Source organism: Quercus suber, unplaced genomic scaffold, assembly GCF_002906115.3.
Source record: "Quercus suber isolate HL8 unplaced genomic scaffold, Cork oak 2.0 scaffold_76, whole genome shotgun sequence".
In the NCBI taxonomy this organism is placed as follows: domain Eukaryota; kingdom Viridiplantae; phylum Streptophyta; class Magnoliopsida; order Fagales; family Fagaceae; genus Quercus; species Quercus suber.
Window position 1 is genome coordinate 1,341,961 of NW_027069541.1, and position 15,370 is coordinate 1,357,330.

Sequence of the window (15,370 nt, forward strand, 5' to 3'; positions counted from 1 at the left end):
TGTATGTATCTGTCTCACTTTAATGGTATAATAAAGAATTGAAGTGGGCCTCAGAAGCGGCCTGTTTATTCGAACTAGTCATGGTGGTTTACAGTTTGGACCATATATAGGTGGTTGGTGTGGCTGCCTTGACAGGGTGAGGTGAAATTGATAAGTTGTTTAACCACTCTACTAAACGGCCTTAACCTTTCATACTTTTATCAACTCCCGCTTAGATAAAAATCCTAAAAATGTAGATAGTGTATGTATCTGTCTCACTTTAATGGTATAATAAAGAATTGAAGTGGGCCTCAGAAGCGGCCTGTTTATTCGAACTAGTCATGGTGGTTTACAGTTTGGACCATATATAGGTGGTTGGTGTGGCTGCCTTGACAGGGTGAGGTGAAATTGATGAGAACCCAATCGGCCCAAACCCGACAGTACTACTCGCCGAAACACAGGTTCTCTCTCTCTCTCTCTCTCTCTCTCTCTCTCTCTGTGCTCCGCCATATTGGAGTTTGTTTCCTGTTCAATCCCTCCGTGTTTTTGTGCTGGGTAATTTTTTTTTTTTTGATGATGTTTGTGTATGGGGCATTGAATTTGAGGGACTTTTGTTCTCAAAATTTGTCTCTTGAATTGTTGCTCACAATGTGTTTGTTAGAATGCTTGAGTGAATGAGGATCGTTCAATTTGTGGGAATTTGAACTTGGTTGTTGGCTGGAAAATCAAATTATGATTATTCTTATGGGCTGTTGTAGTGTGGAAAGTCAAATTATCTCTTCCCTTCCTGTTGATTTGAACATGCTTTCTTTTTGTCATGAAAAGTTGGTTATGTGGGTTGGTGTCCATTTGTTTCAACTTTCAAGTTTTATCCACAGAAAAAATTGTCATTTTCCATACAAGCCAAACATTGGAAAGTGTTTTTCAAATGCATTTTTAGGAATGCAATCATACATTGGAAAACAAGTAGCTTTTACGCTGAAATGAATGGTGCCAGGTGGCTAAGTTTGCTTGCCAGTTCCCTGGTAGCTGATTGAAGAGAGATGGCATGCCATATAGTCTCTTCATTTATGTTGTATAGGGACCAAGTTAGGAAATTACAATTTTCAGCCCAGAAATTCAAATATGTGCCAAGGACTAGTGTGTTTTTTACTTTTTAGGCTAAAAATATGTAAAAATAAAATTTTTGAATACCATTTATTGTGATCTCTCTGCACATTATCGACAAACACCGTTGAAGTGTATGTGAGTCTTTGTGAAAGCTTACTGACATGTATCCCAGAAGTTTTGCCAACTTTGTGTTTGTTTATTCCTTATGCTATAATTTTGCTGCACTTCCTATCAAAAAAACATGTTATAATTTTTTTGTACCGTTTTGTGAACATCTTATTAGAACTTGTTTATTGAAGTGGTTTTCATTGTTTGGCACCAATTTCTGCAGGACAAATCATTTCATTCGCCGCTGAAAATTTTATTGTTTTAGTAGATTTTGCAAATCAAACTGAAAAGCTCTTGGTTGAAGTAATTAATGGGTGATGCCTCATTGGTGGAGTTGTCTATTCCACAAGATGTCCTCCAACCATTGTTCAGTGCTTCTAACTCATCTTCTTTGGAAGAAACCTTAGAAAATCTTATAGAAGCTTCTAGGACTGATGTTGGCCGCTCGGGCCTTGCTTCCAAGAACATCCTTCCCATAGTTCTTCAGCTTAGTCAGAATCTCCCTTACCCTTCTGGTCGTCACCTTCTCTTATCATCTTTGAAGCTCCTCAGAAATCTGTGTGCTGGAGAAGTTGCAAATCAAGATGCTTTTGTTGAACAAAATGGAGTTGGTGTTGTTTCAAATATTTTGAGTTCTGCTGGGCTCTTGTCTGATCCAGATTATGGGACCATTCGTATGGGGTTGCAGGTTTTGGCCAATGTTTCTTTGGCCGGAGAAGAACGTCAGCGTGCTATTTGGCATAAATTTTTTCCAGATGAGTTTGTTGCTCTTGCAAGAGTCCGTAGCTGGGAGACTTGTGATCCACTGTGTATGGTTATTTATGCTTGTTGTGATGGATGCCCTGGATTGGATGCAGATCTTTGTGGTGACTTTGGTTTGCCTATTGTGGAAGAAATTGTAAGGACTGCTTGTGTAGGTAAATCTGGATGTCTTTTTGCTTGTAAAATTTTGTTTTAATTTGACGCGAGCTGTATTTGTTTGAACTACATTTTTGTGTGTCCTAATTTTTCTGGTGTCTTAACAGCTGGCTTTAGAGAGGATTGGTTGAAGTTGATCCTTTCCAGAATCTGCTTAGAAGAACCTCACTTTCCTCCATTGTTTTCGAAATTATGCCTTTTTGGTGCCTCTTCAAATGGTGAAGACATTGAATTCAGAAATGATCTTTTTTCGTCCGAACATGCGTTTCTTTTGAAGATCGTATCAGAGATCTTGAATGAGAGATTAAATGATATTACTGTTCCTAATGAATTCACATCATGTGTTTTTGGGATATTCAAGAGATCTGTTGGAGTTACTAATTCTGTGTTGCAATGCAAGTCTGGTCTTCCAACAGGCTCGACTGCGATTGATGTTCTTGGATATTCGCTCATCATTTTGAGAGATATCTGTGCCGGCAAGAGGAGTCTGGGAAGCTCAAAGGAGGATGATTCAATGGATGCTGTTGATATGCTACTATCTTCTGGACTAGTAGAAATGCTTTTGTGCTTGCTTGGTGAACTTGAGCCCCCAACCATAATCAGGAAAGGCCTCAAACAAGGTGAAAACCAAGACAGTTCAAGTTCTTATTCATTGAAGCCTTGTCCTTACAGAGGATTTAGGAGAGACATTGTTGCAGTCATTGGCAATTGTGCATTCGGAAGGAAGCAAGTACAAGACGAGATTAGACAGAAGAATTGGATTCTTCTGCTTTTACAACAGTGTGTTACTGATGAAGATAATCCGTACTTGAGGGAATGGGGCATTTGGACTGTGAGAAATTTATTGGAAGGGAATACAGAAAACCAACATGCAGTGGCAGAGTTGGAGCTTCAAGGATCTGTTGAGGTGCCTGAATTAACTGGACTTGGTCTTCGAGTGGAGGTGGATCCAAAAACTCGACGTGCAAAGCTTGTAAATATCTCATGAAAAAGTTCCAAGCTGCAAAAAGGGCTTGGCTTGGCTGGAGCTGATACCGTGCAGGATGAAATTTCATGCTCATGCATGATATGAATTTGGTGTCAGGTTTTCATTTACTAGTTAGTAACTCCACGCAAGCATCATTCTTCTCTGATTGTAGTCTCATGTTTTGTGTAGAATGGGAATATTGAGGATGAAGCTAATTTATAGAGAACTTTTGGTTGATACATACATTAGAGCAAGAGGTGGATTGAATTGAGATATATCTTTAAATCTGTACTGTCATATCTAGTTCTGTTTACTGTCTCTAGATTTAAGAAAAAAAAAAAAAAAAGTTTTTTTTTGTCTCCGTTGTAAACTCTCTATTGTAAGAGCTTGACGCATCTCCTTCAGCTTTTGCGTTAACAGAAGGCGTAGAACTGTGTGTGTGTGTGTAGTGTTGACTGGGTATGTATCCTTGTTTGGAGTTGTCATTTGCTGTATTGATGTTGTGCCTTTCGGACGTTAAAACTTGCAGTGAAGTTCATTTTTGCGAGTTTGCATAGCTAGGCTTCTGAAATATTAGCTCTTAGCGCATCAGGAAATAAGTGTGCTACAGACAACACAATTACATTACTTCCAGGATGAGAGCAGTCATAGGTAAGAACATCCCAATTTAAGGGACAGAAAAGGGAATCATGATCCAAATTTCTGGCAGTTTGCATAAGCATATCTGGACTTCTGAAATATTAACATGCAGTACATTTTTATATATAAAAAAGTGTCCCAAACAACACATGCGTTAATTCCAAGATGAAGGGACAAAATTGGGATCCAGTCATTACCTAACATTGTGAACTTTCTTCTTCCCTTATCATGAACCAAATTTCTGAGCAGTTTGCGTAAGGCAAATCTGGACTATCTGAAATATTAACTCATAGAGCATGAAAGAAAAAGAAAAAGTGCCACCAACAGCACAGATATCTTACTTATAAGATGATGGTTGTCACAGATAGCACAATCCTAATTTACAGGACCAAAAAGGAATGAGCAATGGATAGGAATTTCTTAAAATTGTTATCTTTCTCCTTCCCTCATAATGACCTGAATGCTCCAAGAAACAGGAGTTTTCAGAAAGAAGCAAATTCAATGGCAAGCTGCATCTAAAAACTTATCAAGCTGTAAAGTTTCAGAGTGAATTGTAACCTGTAACTTTTTGCTCTTTTTCAAAGAAAAAAACTGCACTTGTATAAACTCTTCCCTCTTACCACAAACTTTTTGTTGGAGAGTTGTAAAGAAAGTATACTCTCAAACATTTCAAGTGGGACTTTGAACACATACAAAATCCTGACTGATTCTTTGTGCGAGTATATTACACTGAAATATACAATAAACTACAAACAAATTGTAACACTATACTACTAAAACAAGAGGAAAATGGAAAAAGAACTGTACACCGTCGTGAGATTTGGACATATGACATATAAATGTCAAAAACTTGATCATACTCCGTAATTTCTTTCTCATCTAAATTTGCTAGCAAGTAGAAGCTAGAAATGAGCTGCTCAGATGGTTAGATTCTCCTGAATGGCAAGAAATGAACCAACTATACTTCCTCCAACATCTGGGAAAGTTTCACATCCAGGAAGGGGCCTCACCTTGCCCTTTCGATCAACTTCAACTGGGTATTTTAATAGGTGGCCTGTCATCTCTATGATCTCATTGGCTGCAAATTGTTTCCAGTTCATCTCTCCTAGTGATCTTACTCTTCTCACACAATCAAGAGACTCTGGTTGTTTGAAGCAGTCTTCAGTAAATCCAAGATGTTCTGCCCATAATGACATCCTATATCCATAAATCTATGAAATACACATTCGCATGAAACAGAAAGTCAGTTACTGTAAGTCCAGTTAAAAACCAGTAAGAGTGATGAAATAGTAGCATTTAGTACAACAACAAACAAATTAAGTTCTTTCATATCCCTTAAAAGTTTTACTACTCATTGTTTTTGGTATATCTAGGTTTTTATAAATTTCATTATTTTTTGTGGCAGTACCACATTTCTTGGAATTGACAACTTTTGTTTTGCATATTAGTCCAATCTAGAAAATTTTAAGTAACTTTACTGAAAAAAATTCATTCCCTGGTACCCTCAGCTTTAGAGAAAATTCTTGGCTGGGAATTACCTTATTGAAAGATGCATTATTTGGTGGGTTGGTCTTATATGTGCAAATGTATGGCTGGAGAAGCTGATATAGCAAGCATAGAAGTTCTTTTGCTTGCAATACAGCTCCTCTTTGTTTAAAATTGACCATATGGAGGGAGAGGAATAATTGATCATTCAATGGTGTGTAGCTCTTTGTTATTGGGTTGAAGTTGGTGAATTTGAGATTGTTGTTCGAGTGGTCTTGCACCCTTTGGTGAAAATGACATGCATTATGTTGCAGATTTTATTGGTTTTCTCTCTTTGCAATTAAAATCTTTTGATTATGTAATTTTTTTAGGAGAATCCTCTGTAATTTTTCACCCTTTGGTTAAACAAGAAATGATCTTCACTGGAACATCAAACTGCTCAAGTAACTTCAAGAAAAAAATGAATGCATTTACTCTAGGAAATAGTATTCACTCCATCATTGTGGTTTAATGAGTTTGGTACATTTTGATTGAAATCACAATGTCACAACTGAAACTTTTTCAATGTGTGCCAGTGTAGGTTCTCTAAAAGAGAAATTTTTTAAGAAATGTCTATGGTTAAATAAACCATTGATTATGTACCTAATTGGAAAATCATATCACACTGTTTAAAGATTGAAGCTTGATTAAATTTTATGGATGCAGGCCTTCTTGCTTCCCCTAGATCTTATGTCCATGTGATCATGTGACTTACATAGTAACTGAACTACTTACTGAATTTTTTTTTTTTTTTTTTACAGCAAAAAATTATCTTTTATTTTCAAGAAATCTAAAATTTTAAGCTGTTCCTGGTTAACTCCAAAATATTCCAGTTCCATGCAATTGAAAATGAAGAGCCAAAAGGTTTCAAATTTTTTTTTTGAAGAGCCAAAATTATATCAGCTTAGGATACAACAATAAAATATATGATTCTGTTTAGTGTTGAATTACGCTTAAAGATGGTCCTAAAGTTTGAGATCCCATGCAGACATGAAATTGTTGTATTTCAATGTTTCTGTTACGATGAATGCTTTCTGGTATTGCAATTTTTGTAGAAAGTTAATAAAGGGTTTAAAAGTTATTCATAACATCTAGGAACTACATAAACTACTACATGTAAAAGAAGCAGTTCTTTTTATCAACACGAATAGCAAATCAGAAGCTGCAGAATAAGCTTGTCTCTGATATCTTTCTATTTCAACCAAACAACATTCCAGTGAAAAACATAATCAGTTAATATCTATATCTAAACTTTCAGACAAAAAGATATACCCTCCCCCTGAAAAACCTTGGAAATGAATCTTCCTAACCTTTTTATGGCAAAGAGGAAAGATTTTATTTGCTTTTCCCAGAATTTGTTTAAAGTGAAATGCTCTTTCTTTTTTTTTTTTTTTGAGAAAGGGAAAGGGGGAGGGGGATTTGTGTGTATATTAACAGTCCCTTTTTCGCTTCTCAAAAAAAAAAAAGTACCTTTTTCTGTAAATAAATTACCACTGTTGAGTTTCTGCATTTGTTTGCAAAGCCAAAAAGGAAAAAAAAGTGTTTCTATGATCAAACAGCTCCTTAAGTAACTAAGGTTACCTGTCCATGCGGATCAGAATATTTTCTTGCCCAGGTATGATTCGGTTGATATGCTCCCATTGCAATCTCAGTGTCTCTTGTGCCCTCCATGGAGCGCTGGTTGATGTTTGCAGAACCCACTATTATGTATTCGTCATCAACTATCATGCCCTTTGAATGAACATAAATCATAAATCGTCGGTTTTTTCGACTTTGTGCCTGGCAACACCAATATACAACACATATATAAGTACATTTACTGAATAAGAGCATGTCTGAGACTGAGGAACCAGAAGAACAATAGTTAGGAATGTTTTCAAGGATCAAAGAAGTATCTGGGGTTCAAACATGCTCCAGACAAAAATTCAATGATTATATGTACATTATATAATATATGTATGAAACATCACATACAGAATCTGAAAGATTCTCTACTTATACACTAGAAGAAGGTCTCTCCTGTGTATAAGAACAAGTGGTACTAAAAATGATGGCTAAAATATTAATCACTTTTAGAGGAAGATAGACCTGAGGAGTGTTAGCTGGAGTAGCACTTCCAGGCACTGTAGTGTCATATCCATCTATGGCTTCACGGTTGCCGAGGCAGAAGAAGTTCAGATAATCTTGTGGTGAGTATGCTTCCTCAAGCCCAACCTCCACCAAAGCCTTGTAGATGGTCTCATACATCATTTGCATTGTTTTATTCTGCAATAATCAATAATAACTCAAGATCAAGAAATGCAGTAATCAGCCACTAAAAAATGCTATAAATTTTACTAGAAATGGGGCCTTTTGATGTCCAGTCCATATAGTTAAAAATTGATGAGTCCATTTTGGAATACACATTTCTATAACACTGAAATGAGTCCTCTTCTTTGGATCCCCCTCTTTGCCCCTGCCCCGCGCTGCCAGGGGAGGTCCTGCTTCTTTTCAAATCTATTTTTGGAATGACAGAATAATGCAGTATAAAGATAAGCAGAAACAATAACAATCCAATATTTTCTGAATCATCTCCCAAGAAAAAAAAAAAAAACTCTGAATAAAATATCTCTTCATATAAACTATCAAAATTCCATACTGGAATCCTACATATGAAACAAATCAATTCCCATAGAGAATGTTCCTTGGTCCCACTATAGAATTCAATGAATTAAGAAGTTTGATATGCTGGAGTGAAGCTTCCACTTTCTAGAATCTTTTATCCAGGAAAGATGGAGGGTAATGGATGGGTGGAGAATTGTGTATGCATTAGAAGCATGAGAGCCATATTTTGTGGCAAAACAATTTGGTGACACAGCCGAGGACTTACAGGAGAAAAACTCCTGTTTGAAGTCCTCATGGTAAAAAAAAAAAAAAAAAAAAAAAGAATCTCTAGACTGGCATTTACAGAAACCTGCCATTGAGCTCTAGCTCAAACACTACCACCTCCTAGCATAATAAAGGGTGGAGTAAGATTGTAGGTTCAAATCCATTGGGCATGTGTGTAAACTTACCAATGAAAACAATGGCATTTACAATTTTCAAATAACCCCATCACAGACCCTCACCCCCAAGGCCATGCCAAATCTATCTTAAATGACCAAAGTATGTCTTTCCTCATACCAACAAACAAAAGACACATATATCTGGGTAACAACAAAAACTTCTTTCACGCTGTAAGTTACACAAATTAGCTTTAATAGAATTGCTGCATATGGAGAACCTTCCGGCAAAGCCTTTTACTACAAGGCACTTAGCTAATAAAAGATGTGAGGATGAAAGAGATAGGGAAAAAGATGAAAAAGGGATACCAGTAGGGGTCTATGTCATTCAGAATGCTAAGTATAATAGCAAAAGCCTTCCCTGACTGAACATAGGTTTCAATTCTCAGTCACTAATTGGAACCTACCTGCCAATATAGAATCCTCTGAGTAGCGTTACCAGTTGGAGCACCTTCTGGCCACATTGGGATAACAATATATACAGCAAATCTCTCATTTGCTCTAATTTTCTCAGCAATCTTAAGGGCAATTTCCATTGGAATCAAATTATTAGCACCTGCAGAAAGACAGTATGAGCAAAATTCAGCAAACAAAACAAGAAAATGAAATCACGAGACACCTTATTATCCAGTAAGTGATTTCCCTGGAAGATAATAGCACAAAAATGCAGTCATTTAAAATGGTGCAGTACAGTGAGAGCATTTTGTCAAAAACGGTTAATAACTAGAAAGATGGAAATGGCACTTACGCAGGTATTTAAGAAAGATGATGAATAAAGAATGGTGATGAAGTCAAGAAAAGAGCTTTACTTCTTTTCAATAGCTAATCAGTTGCAAGTCGCAAATTGGGATTGGCTAAACTTGACCAAACAATGGAAATGGTAGGTTACTTTTTATTTGAACCTCCTTTATGCATGTCCAACTTTCAGATTCTAACTGTGGACCTTCTATTCACTGAGAATAAATCTGATTCCATTAACTTTAACGTCATACAAATGCACAGCTTATGTGGATTTCTGTTGGTTGTGGAAGTTATGACACCATCAGACAGCAACAAGTTCTATTTTTTTTTTTTTTGGGTAAAATAATTTAATAAATAATTTTTTTTGTTCTAAATATTTATAAGATCAAAGATATTAGTTCCTCTACATATCATGGCTATCAGTGTGATCCATTTATGTTAAAATTAAAGTTTTCTCACCTATGTCTTTATGTGAATTCCAATTGTATGAAGATCCAATGAAATACTGGTTCTCTATATAAATGAAATGCTGGGCAGCACGAATGGCCTTTACATATGCTGTATGTATGCTCATGTCAATCAGCAAGTTCTTCCCACACACCAGGTTCTGTTACAACAAAGTAATTAATTAACTTTCAGGCACATGAAAAGAGAGAAAGGGAGGTAAACTGAAATTAGTGAAAATTCATAAAGGTAATCACTAAGTTTCACCTCACCTTGCTTGTGGCATCTCTTGGATCCTTAGGGAACCCTTTAACAGAATTTGAATCAATAGAACGAAAAATCTGCAGTTGCAAACCACAGAAAATGAATAAGATAATTTAATCAATAAGCTAATACACACTACAAAAACAAATTGTGAATCAACACTCCTTTTCGACCTGAGCCAAGGCCCTAGGGCAATTAAGACCATCTTACTTGAACATGCCAAGCTTCTGGATCATTATCATTAGTCCAAGGAGCATCTGAGAGTCCAATAATCTCCGGAATTCTTTCTAGCCTGAGCAACGCATCATCATATGACATTTTCAGTTTTTTAATCCCATGGGGTTTTGCAGCCTTAAGCCAGCGGTCCTCAAAGTTAGTCAGGACATCATATGCCGCTGGACCATCAATTCTAGAGTGCAAGTCATGCCATGGCTCTCGTGGACAACCAGCAGTGTTACCCTGTTGAGGTAATAACCCACCATATAAAAACGTGGTTGATTAATTTAAAAGACAACTATAAATTATAAGTATTACAATATTTGTTGCATATATTTGCAATTTTATCGGAAGAAAATTTTATATTAATATAGCATTTCCATATCCATTTAGCTGAACATTCCATCAAGATTTTCAGTTGCTTGACTTCAAAAACTAAATTCAGGAATTTAGGATATTTGTTGCATACACTTGCATGTTGTTGGTATAATGGCAAGTACATTTGTTCAAGCTGTGTTTCTTTGCACCTTCCAATGACTAAATGGGATCAGGATATCAGATAGGTTTATGCCACAATATTCCACACGTTACTTGCAAAATTTTTTCTCTGGTTTCAATTTCTTAGCACTTGAGATGAGACTAATTTGCCCCTTGTATCATATCACAGGTAGGATCTCATGATACAGTATAGGGTTTGCTTTTTAAGTCATTAGTTCTGGTACTAGTAAACACACATCTCAACTCTTATAGAAGTTCTGTGCATTAATAACAAAAGTTATCAATGTGCCAAACAAGCAATATGGTACTGCAGAACTATATAGCTACTGACAGTTGTTCAACCAGTATTAGGATAGGGATTAAGAGATTACCGCGTAAGTAGGATTGTGATAGTCATCCTTGTGGACTGTTTGTAGTGTCCTAAATATAGGGTGCTGTGGAGTATCATATCGCCCATCACATAAATCAAGTCCTCCAACAAAAGCGATGATTTTTCTTCTATAATTTCCAGCATCGGCATCCACAATTACAGTTTTTTGATGGTGTGTATAGATTGTTTCGACTTCCTGATAACATGAAGTGAGAATAACTTCAAACTTCAACACCAATTTCCATAGCAAACCAATTACAGTTTTCTTATTTGGATAAGTCCAAATACAGTTATAGATAAGGACATTTACATAACTGACGTTTTTTTCATGCTCTCAACTATAAACAATACAATGCTATATTTTTGAAAATCAATGCAAGCCATACATTACCAGATAATGGTATTAACAGTTAAAACAATAAGAAAATTGTATTATGCATTTAGCCCTCACTTGTAGCTTAGTAGCAATGCAACTAGGATGATCCCTTTATTTACTATCTGACACATCAAAAAGCTAAGATATCAGTACCGATGTCTGAAAGATTTACTTTGAGCATCAATATTACATGCTAAATTCTTATTCGGTTTTTAAAGCCACCAGGTCAGACAGCACAGTCATATCCACTTTAGGTACCAAACCTCAGCTAGGGTCAATGACTAGATGGTGGATCCACATTTAGGAAACCATATTGATTATCAAGAATGTAGGACACAACCTCTCTCTCCCTCCCTCCCCCACCCACCCCCCCTCTCTTTGGATGGAATGTATGGTGCAGCATTAATATTTCCAAAGAGGCTGCTATCCTCTGGGATCCAACATAGGAATTCTAGATCATGATGTTGAACAAGTTCGAAACTGATTCAGAAAATGAAGAGCAATGGTATTGTGTAGAATGAAAAAGAGCCTACAACTTTTTTTCCCTTTTAAAATCTAACCTTTTGCTTGACCCAGCTATGTCTCTTTCCTGCAATGCGGGGACAAAGTAGCACTTGAACAGAAGAGCGTTTGAAGAAACGGCGAGTTTCCTCATCATGGGTTTGCATGATTCCATCCTGCATATAAATAGGTTTATTAGCAAAATATATCTAACAAAAGCTTTCTGATTAGAAAATATATGACAAAAGTAACATTTATAAAAAAAGGGAAAGTAACATGCAAATTGGTTTGAGAAGCACATTTTATAGCGCAATGTAACAAAACCCAAAAAATCATGGCTTATGCTAATAAGCTTACCAAGCTCCACTTAAGAACTGAACATAAGGAAATATAAGACATTACACATGAACACAAGCATCAATACATGCCAAATACATTCTAATGATTGATTTATGCCCAAATCTGATAGAGTGTAACTAAATGATATATTTTGATAAATATGAACCAGAAACTAGGGCACATTATAGACTAAAATCCCATAATATGTTTCAAAAGGTAAGTTACTCACTGTTTGGTAACCCAAAATGTTTCTTGATGTAGGGTCATCCCAAATAAGAAGCAGCACTCTCACTCCTTCTTGAGACTTGGTTTTCAGAAGGTCTCCTAGGGTGTAATTTGAAGCATCACCAGCATCCCGAACCAACCTAACTTTGTGCCACACTGACCACCCTGTAATGTAAATCAAACGACTGGCCAGACGTATGGCATCAAAAATGTCACGCCAACACTTCCCATGCACATAATCCATCCCTTGATCAAGCTTCACATTTGGAAGGGACCCATCTGGAACATGGGCATCTTGATAAAGAGTTACCGTTCCACCTTTCCTGAGAGGAAAGTATGTTCCAGGAACCCCATGGTAATCAGGGCCTGCCCCCACTCCATGATGATAAATGCTCAATTTCTCAATTGGGGTGTACTGAATTGAAAGCTTCAAGGCAGCCCCTGGCTTACAAGGCTTCCCATTATTATTCAGGATTGGGTAGGTTCCTTCCACCTTTGCCCCTGAGTATATCTGTTCCACTGGAATTGCCACAACTCCTATAAGCTGTGACCCCAAAACATCACTATCTTTAACCACAAAATGCACTTCAGCAGCTTGATGCGCTACAGGAACATAAAAATGTTGCTTCCAGTCAGGGTTTTCGCTATTGCTAATCACAAAAGTCCTCCCAATTACAGCATTTGATACTGAGATTGAAACATAAGGATCACTAGTGATTTTATGATTAATATGGCCTTCAATTTTGTTGCTCACGTTCCCTGGTAATCTTGTAAACATATCCCCCAAAGTTTTATGGAACATGTCCATATTTGGAAGGTTATGTGCACTATAGACCCAAATATCCAAATTCCCATGTAAGAGCAAAACCTTCAATGATCCTTTATTCTGTAGTGGCACAATCTGCAAGGACTGACTATGCTGAGACCCATTGAATGAGCTCGTGTGGCCATAAACAGAATGATTAGACAAATCAGACTGAGCTGAATAAGATGCCCCATAACTGCTCGAAAACGAGTTAGAATGGCTATAAAGTTCCCCCGGTTTATCATACCTTGCACTAGGAGGGGCACTTGCCAATGGTGACACTGTAGGCGCTTGGTGTGATGCAGGGGCAGTAGAGTGATTATCAGACAAGTGCATATCACTAATAAGATCATCCAGAGGTGGATATGCAGAAGGGCGAGAAGGGGTGGCATCATTGACACTATAAACATCTGAAGATGATCCAGTTCCTATGTAACTGGAACTGTCCTGCTGGTGATAATTAGAGAAGCTATTGGCACGAAAAGGGACTTGAGCCTGGCTTTCGGGAGGTGGGTATGGACCGGATTGTTGATATGGGTAATGAGAGGGACCATATTGGAAACTACTATGGTGATCAAGGGATGGTTGAGGAGCACAATGGGGAGCTGAAGCAACAGGATATGGATAGGGATAGATAGGTGGGGGATGGTGATAATCTAAAGGACCTGAATGAGAGATTGAAGATGGTGATGGTGGTGGAGGATGGTGATAGTCCAAAGGGCCTGAATAGGAGGTTGAAGATGGTGATGGTGGGTATACATAAGGGTAAGGCTGTGAGGAATTGTGTTGGTAAGAATAAGCAGGAGTATGGTATGGATCAGGATTTGGTGGTGGTGGGTATGCAGAAGTAGGAGGAGGAGGGTATGCATAGGGATTGTGGTGTGGATATGAAGATGATGAACCATAATTATCCATCAACAAAAACTAAATTTTGTTTCTTTACAATGCCAATTGATGAATAATCGTTCTCGCTCTCGTTCTTGAATCTTAGCAACACAATATACTACAGAAGATATCAACTGGGCCAGAATCAAATTGAAATACTGTTGACAAAAACCGATCAAAGAGACAAAAGGAAAGGTAGAAAGAGATAAAGGTATCAGCTTTTTGAGAATTATGATTGGAAAACGAGTTTATATTATTAAAAGATAAAAAAAAAAAACGTAGAATCAAAAATGGGATTTGATTCTTAGTGACGAAAAATTCAACAACCAAAAAAGAAAAGACAAAAAAAAATCCCCAAAAGCTCAAAAAAGAATAGAAAGTCAAAAGATATAGATATGTTTTTTATTTTTGGATGGGAAAAGATATAGATATGTTAAATGAAGAGAAAGTGATACCTTAAGGAGGTTCGATTATCAAGGAAGATTGAGAGGAATTAGTATTACCTAGGAAGTTTCGAAGGAAGAAGAAGAAAAAAGAATTAAGGACAGAGTTTCAGAGAGAGCTGGGAAAGAAAACTCAAAACTGTAACTGAAAAAACACTCTTTCGTCGTATTAACAACGTGTGCAACGGCAACACGGAGAAGCGGTATATTTGGGTTTTTTCTTTTAGGGTAAAATATTTCATCCCTAAACTATGACAAAAGTTTATTTTTCATTCCTAAACTTTCAAAAGTTTTATTTTCATTCCTAAACTATCACAAAAATTCATTTTTCGTCCCTAAATTTTCAAAAGTTCTATTTTCGTCCCTAAAATTTTTCAAACGTATTGATTTTCGTCCCTCCCACATCAGCACTCTGTCAAGCCACATCAGCACTCCGTCAGAACTTTTGAAAATTTAGGGATGAATAAAACTTTTGAAAGTTTAAGGACGAAAAATGAAATTTTGTGATAGTTTAGGGACGAAAATAAAATTTTTGAAAGTTTAGAGGCGAAAAATGAACTTTTGTTATAGTTTAGGGATGAAAATGATATTTTACTCTTTTTTTTATCTGTCTTTTTTTAATTTTATCTCTCTTCAATTCACAACTAAAACATACCAGTTCAGCCGGTTGCAGTTTTAGTTTTCAATCCTACGTAGTACCATTTTTGTGTGGGAAGCCACCTAATAGTTTTCACATTTTCATTTTCTGTCTCCTTTTATTGATACAGATAGATTTTGATTTTGTTGTTGTTTTTTTTTTTTTAATATAATATTAGGTATTAAAAAAATGCTGATTTTGTTCAATTGATTTGATTGCGTATCAAACTTCCGACATAGAATTTAGATATACTATGTATATAATATTTTCACAAAAAATTTTAAGTAACAGGTTATTATTAGTTGTTTCAAGTGAGAAAAATGTACTAATTTAAGTAGTA

General features: G+C 36.5%; 2 protein-coding genes across 3 annotated transcripts; one reads left to right on the top strand and one right to left on the bottom strand.

The window, feature by feature from the left end:
- Nucleotides 1–264: 264 nt before the first annotated feature.
- On the top strand, nt 265–3,636 carry LOC112020648 (uncharacterized). 2 transcript variants are annotated; one of them, XM_024053199.2, is made up of 3 exons: nt 265–440; nt 1,421–2,114; nt 2,223–3,636. In XM_024053199.2, the coding sequence occupies exons 2-3, from the start codon at nt 1,508–1,510 to the stop codon at nt 3,101–3,103; spliced, it is 1,488 nt and encodes a 495-aa protein (XP_023908967.2). In that variant the 5' UTR covers nt 265–440; nt 1,421–1,507; the 3' UTR covers nt 3,104–3,636. The 2 variants fall into 2 exon arrangements, with proteins under 2 accessions (XP_023908967.2, XP_023908968.2); XM_024053200.2 differs by having other exon boundaries at nt 436–534.
- A 668-nt stretch (nt 3,637–4,304) lies between these two features.
- LOC112020635 (phospholipase D beta 2) lies at nt 4,305–14,565 on the bottom strand. The gene is made up of 10 exons (XM_024053183.2): nt 12,265–14,565; nt 11,756–11,872; nt 10,821–11,015; nt 9,946–10,194; nt 9,744–9,812; nt 9,487–9,634; nt 8,694–8,842; nt 7,334–7,510; nt 6,827–7,024; nt 4,305–4,932 (listed from the first exon to the last, which is right to left on the bottom strand). The coding sequence occupies exons 1-10, from the start codon at nt 13,978–13,980 to the stop codon at nt 4,639–4,641; spliced, it is 3,312 nt and encodes a 1,103-aa protein (XP_023908951.2). The 5' UTR covers nt 13,981–14,565; the 3' UTR covers nt 4,305–4,638.
- Nucleotides 14,566–15,370: the final 805 nt, after the last annotated feature.

Coding starts and splice junctions, on each gene's coding strand:
- LOC112020648 (XM_024053199.2), top strand. CDS start 1,508: ATGGGTGATGCCTCATTGGTGGAGTTGTCTATTCCACAAGATGTCCTC. Junction 2,115..2,222: donor TGTAAGGACTGCTTGTGTAG/GTAAATCTGGAT, acceptor GTGTCTTAACAG/CTGGCTTTAGAGAGGATTGG.
- LOC112020635 (XM_024053183.2), bottom strand. CDS start 13,980: ATGGATAATTATGGTTCATCATCTTCATATCCACACCACAATCCCTAT. Junction 9,813..9,945: donor CAGAAGCTTGGCATGTTCAA/GTAAGATGGTCT, acceptor TTGCAACTGCAG/ATTTTTCGTTCTATTGATTC. Junction 7,511..8,693: donor AGAGGATTCTATATTGGCAG/GTAGGTTCCAAT, acceptor TGATTATTGCAG/AATAAAACAATGCAAATGAT.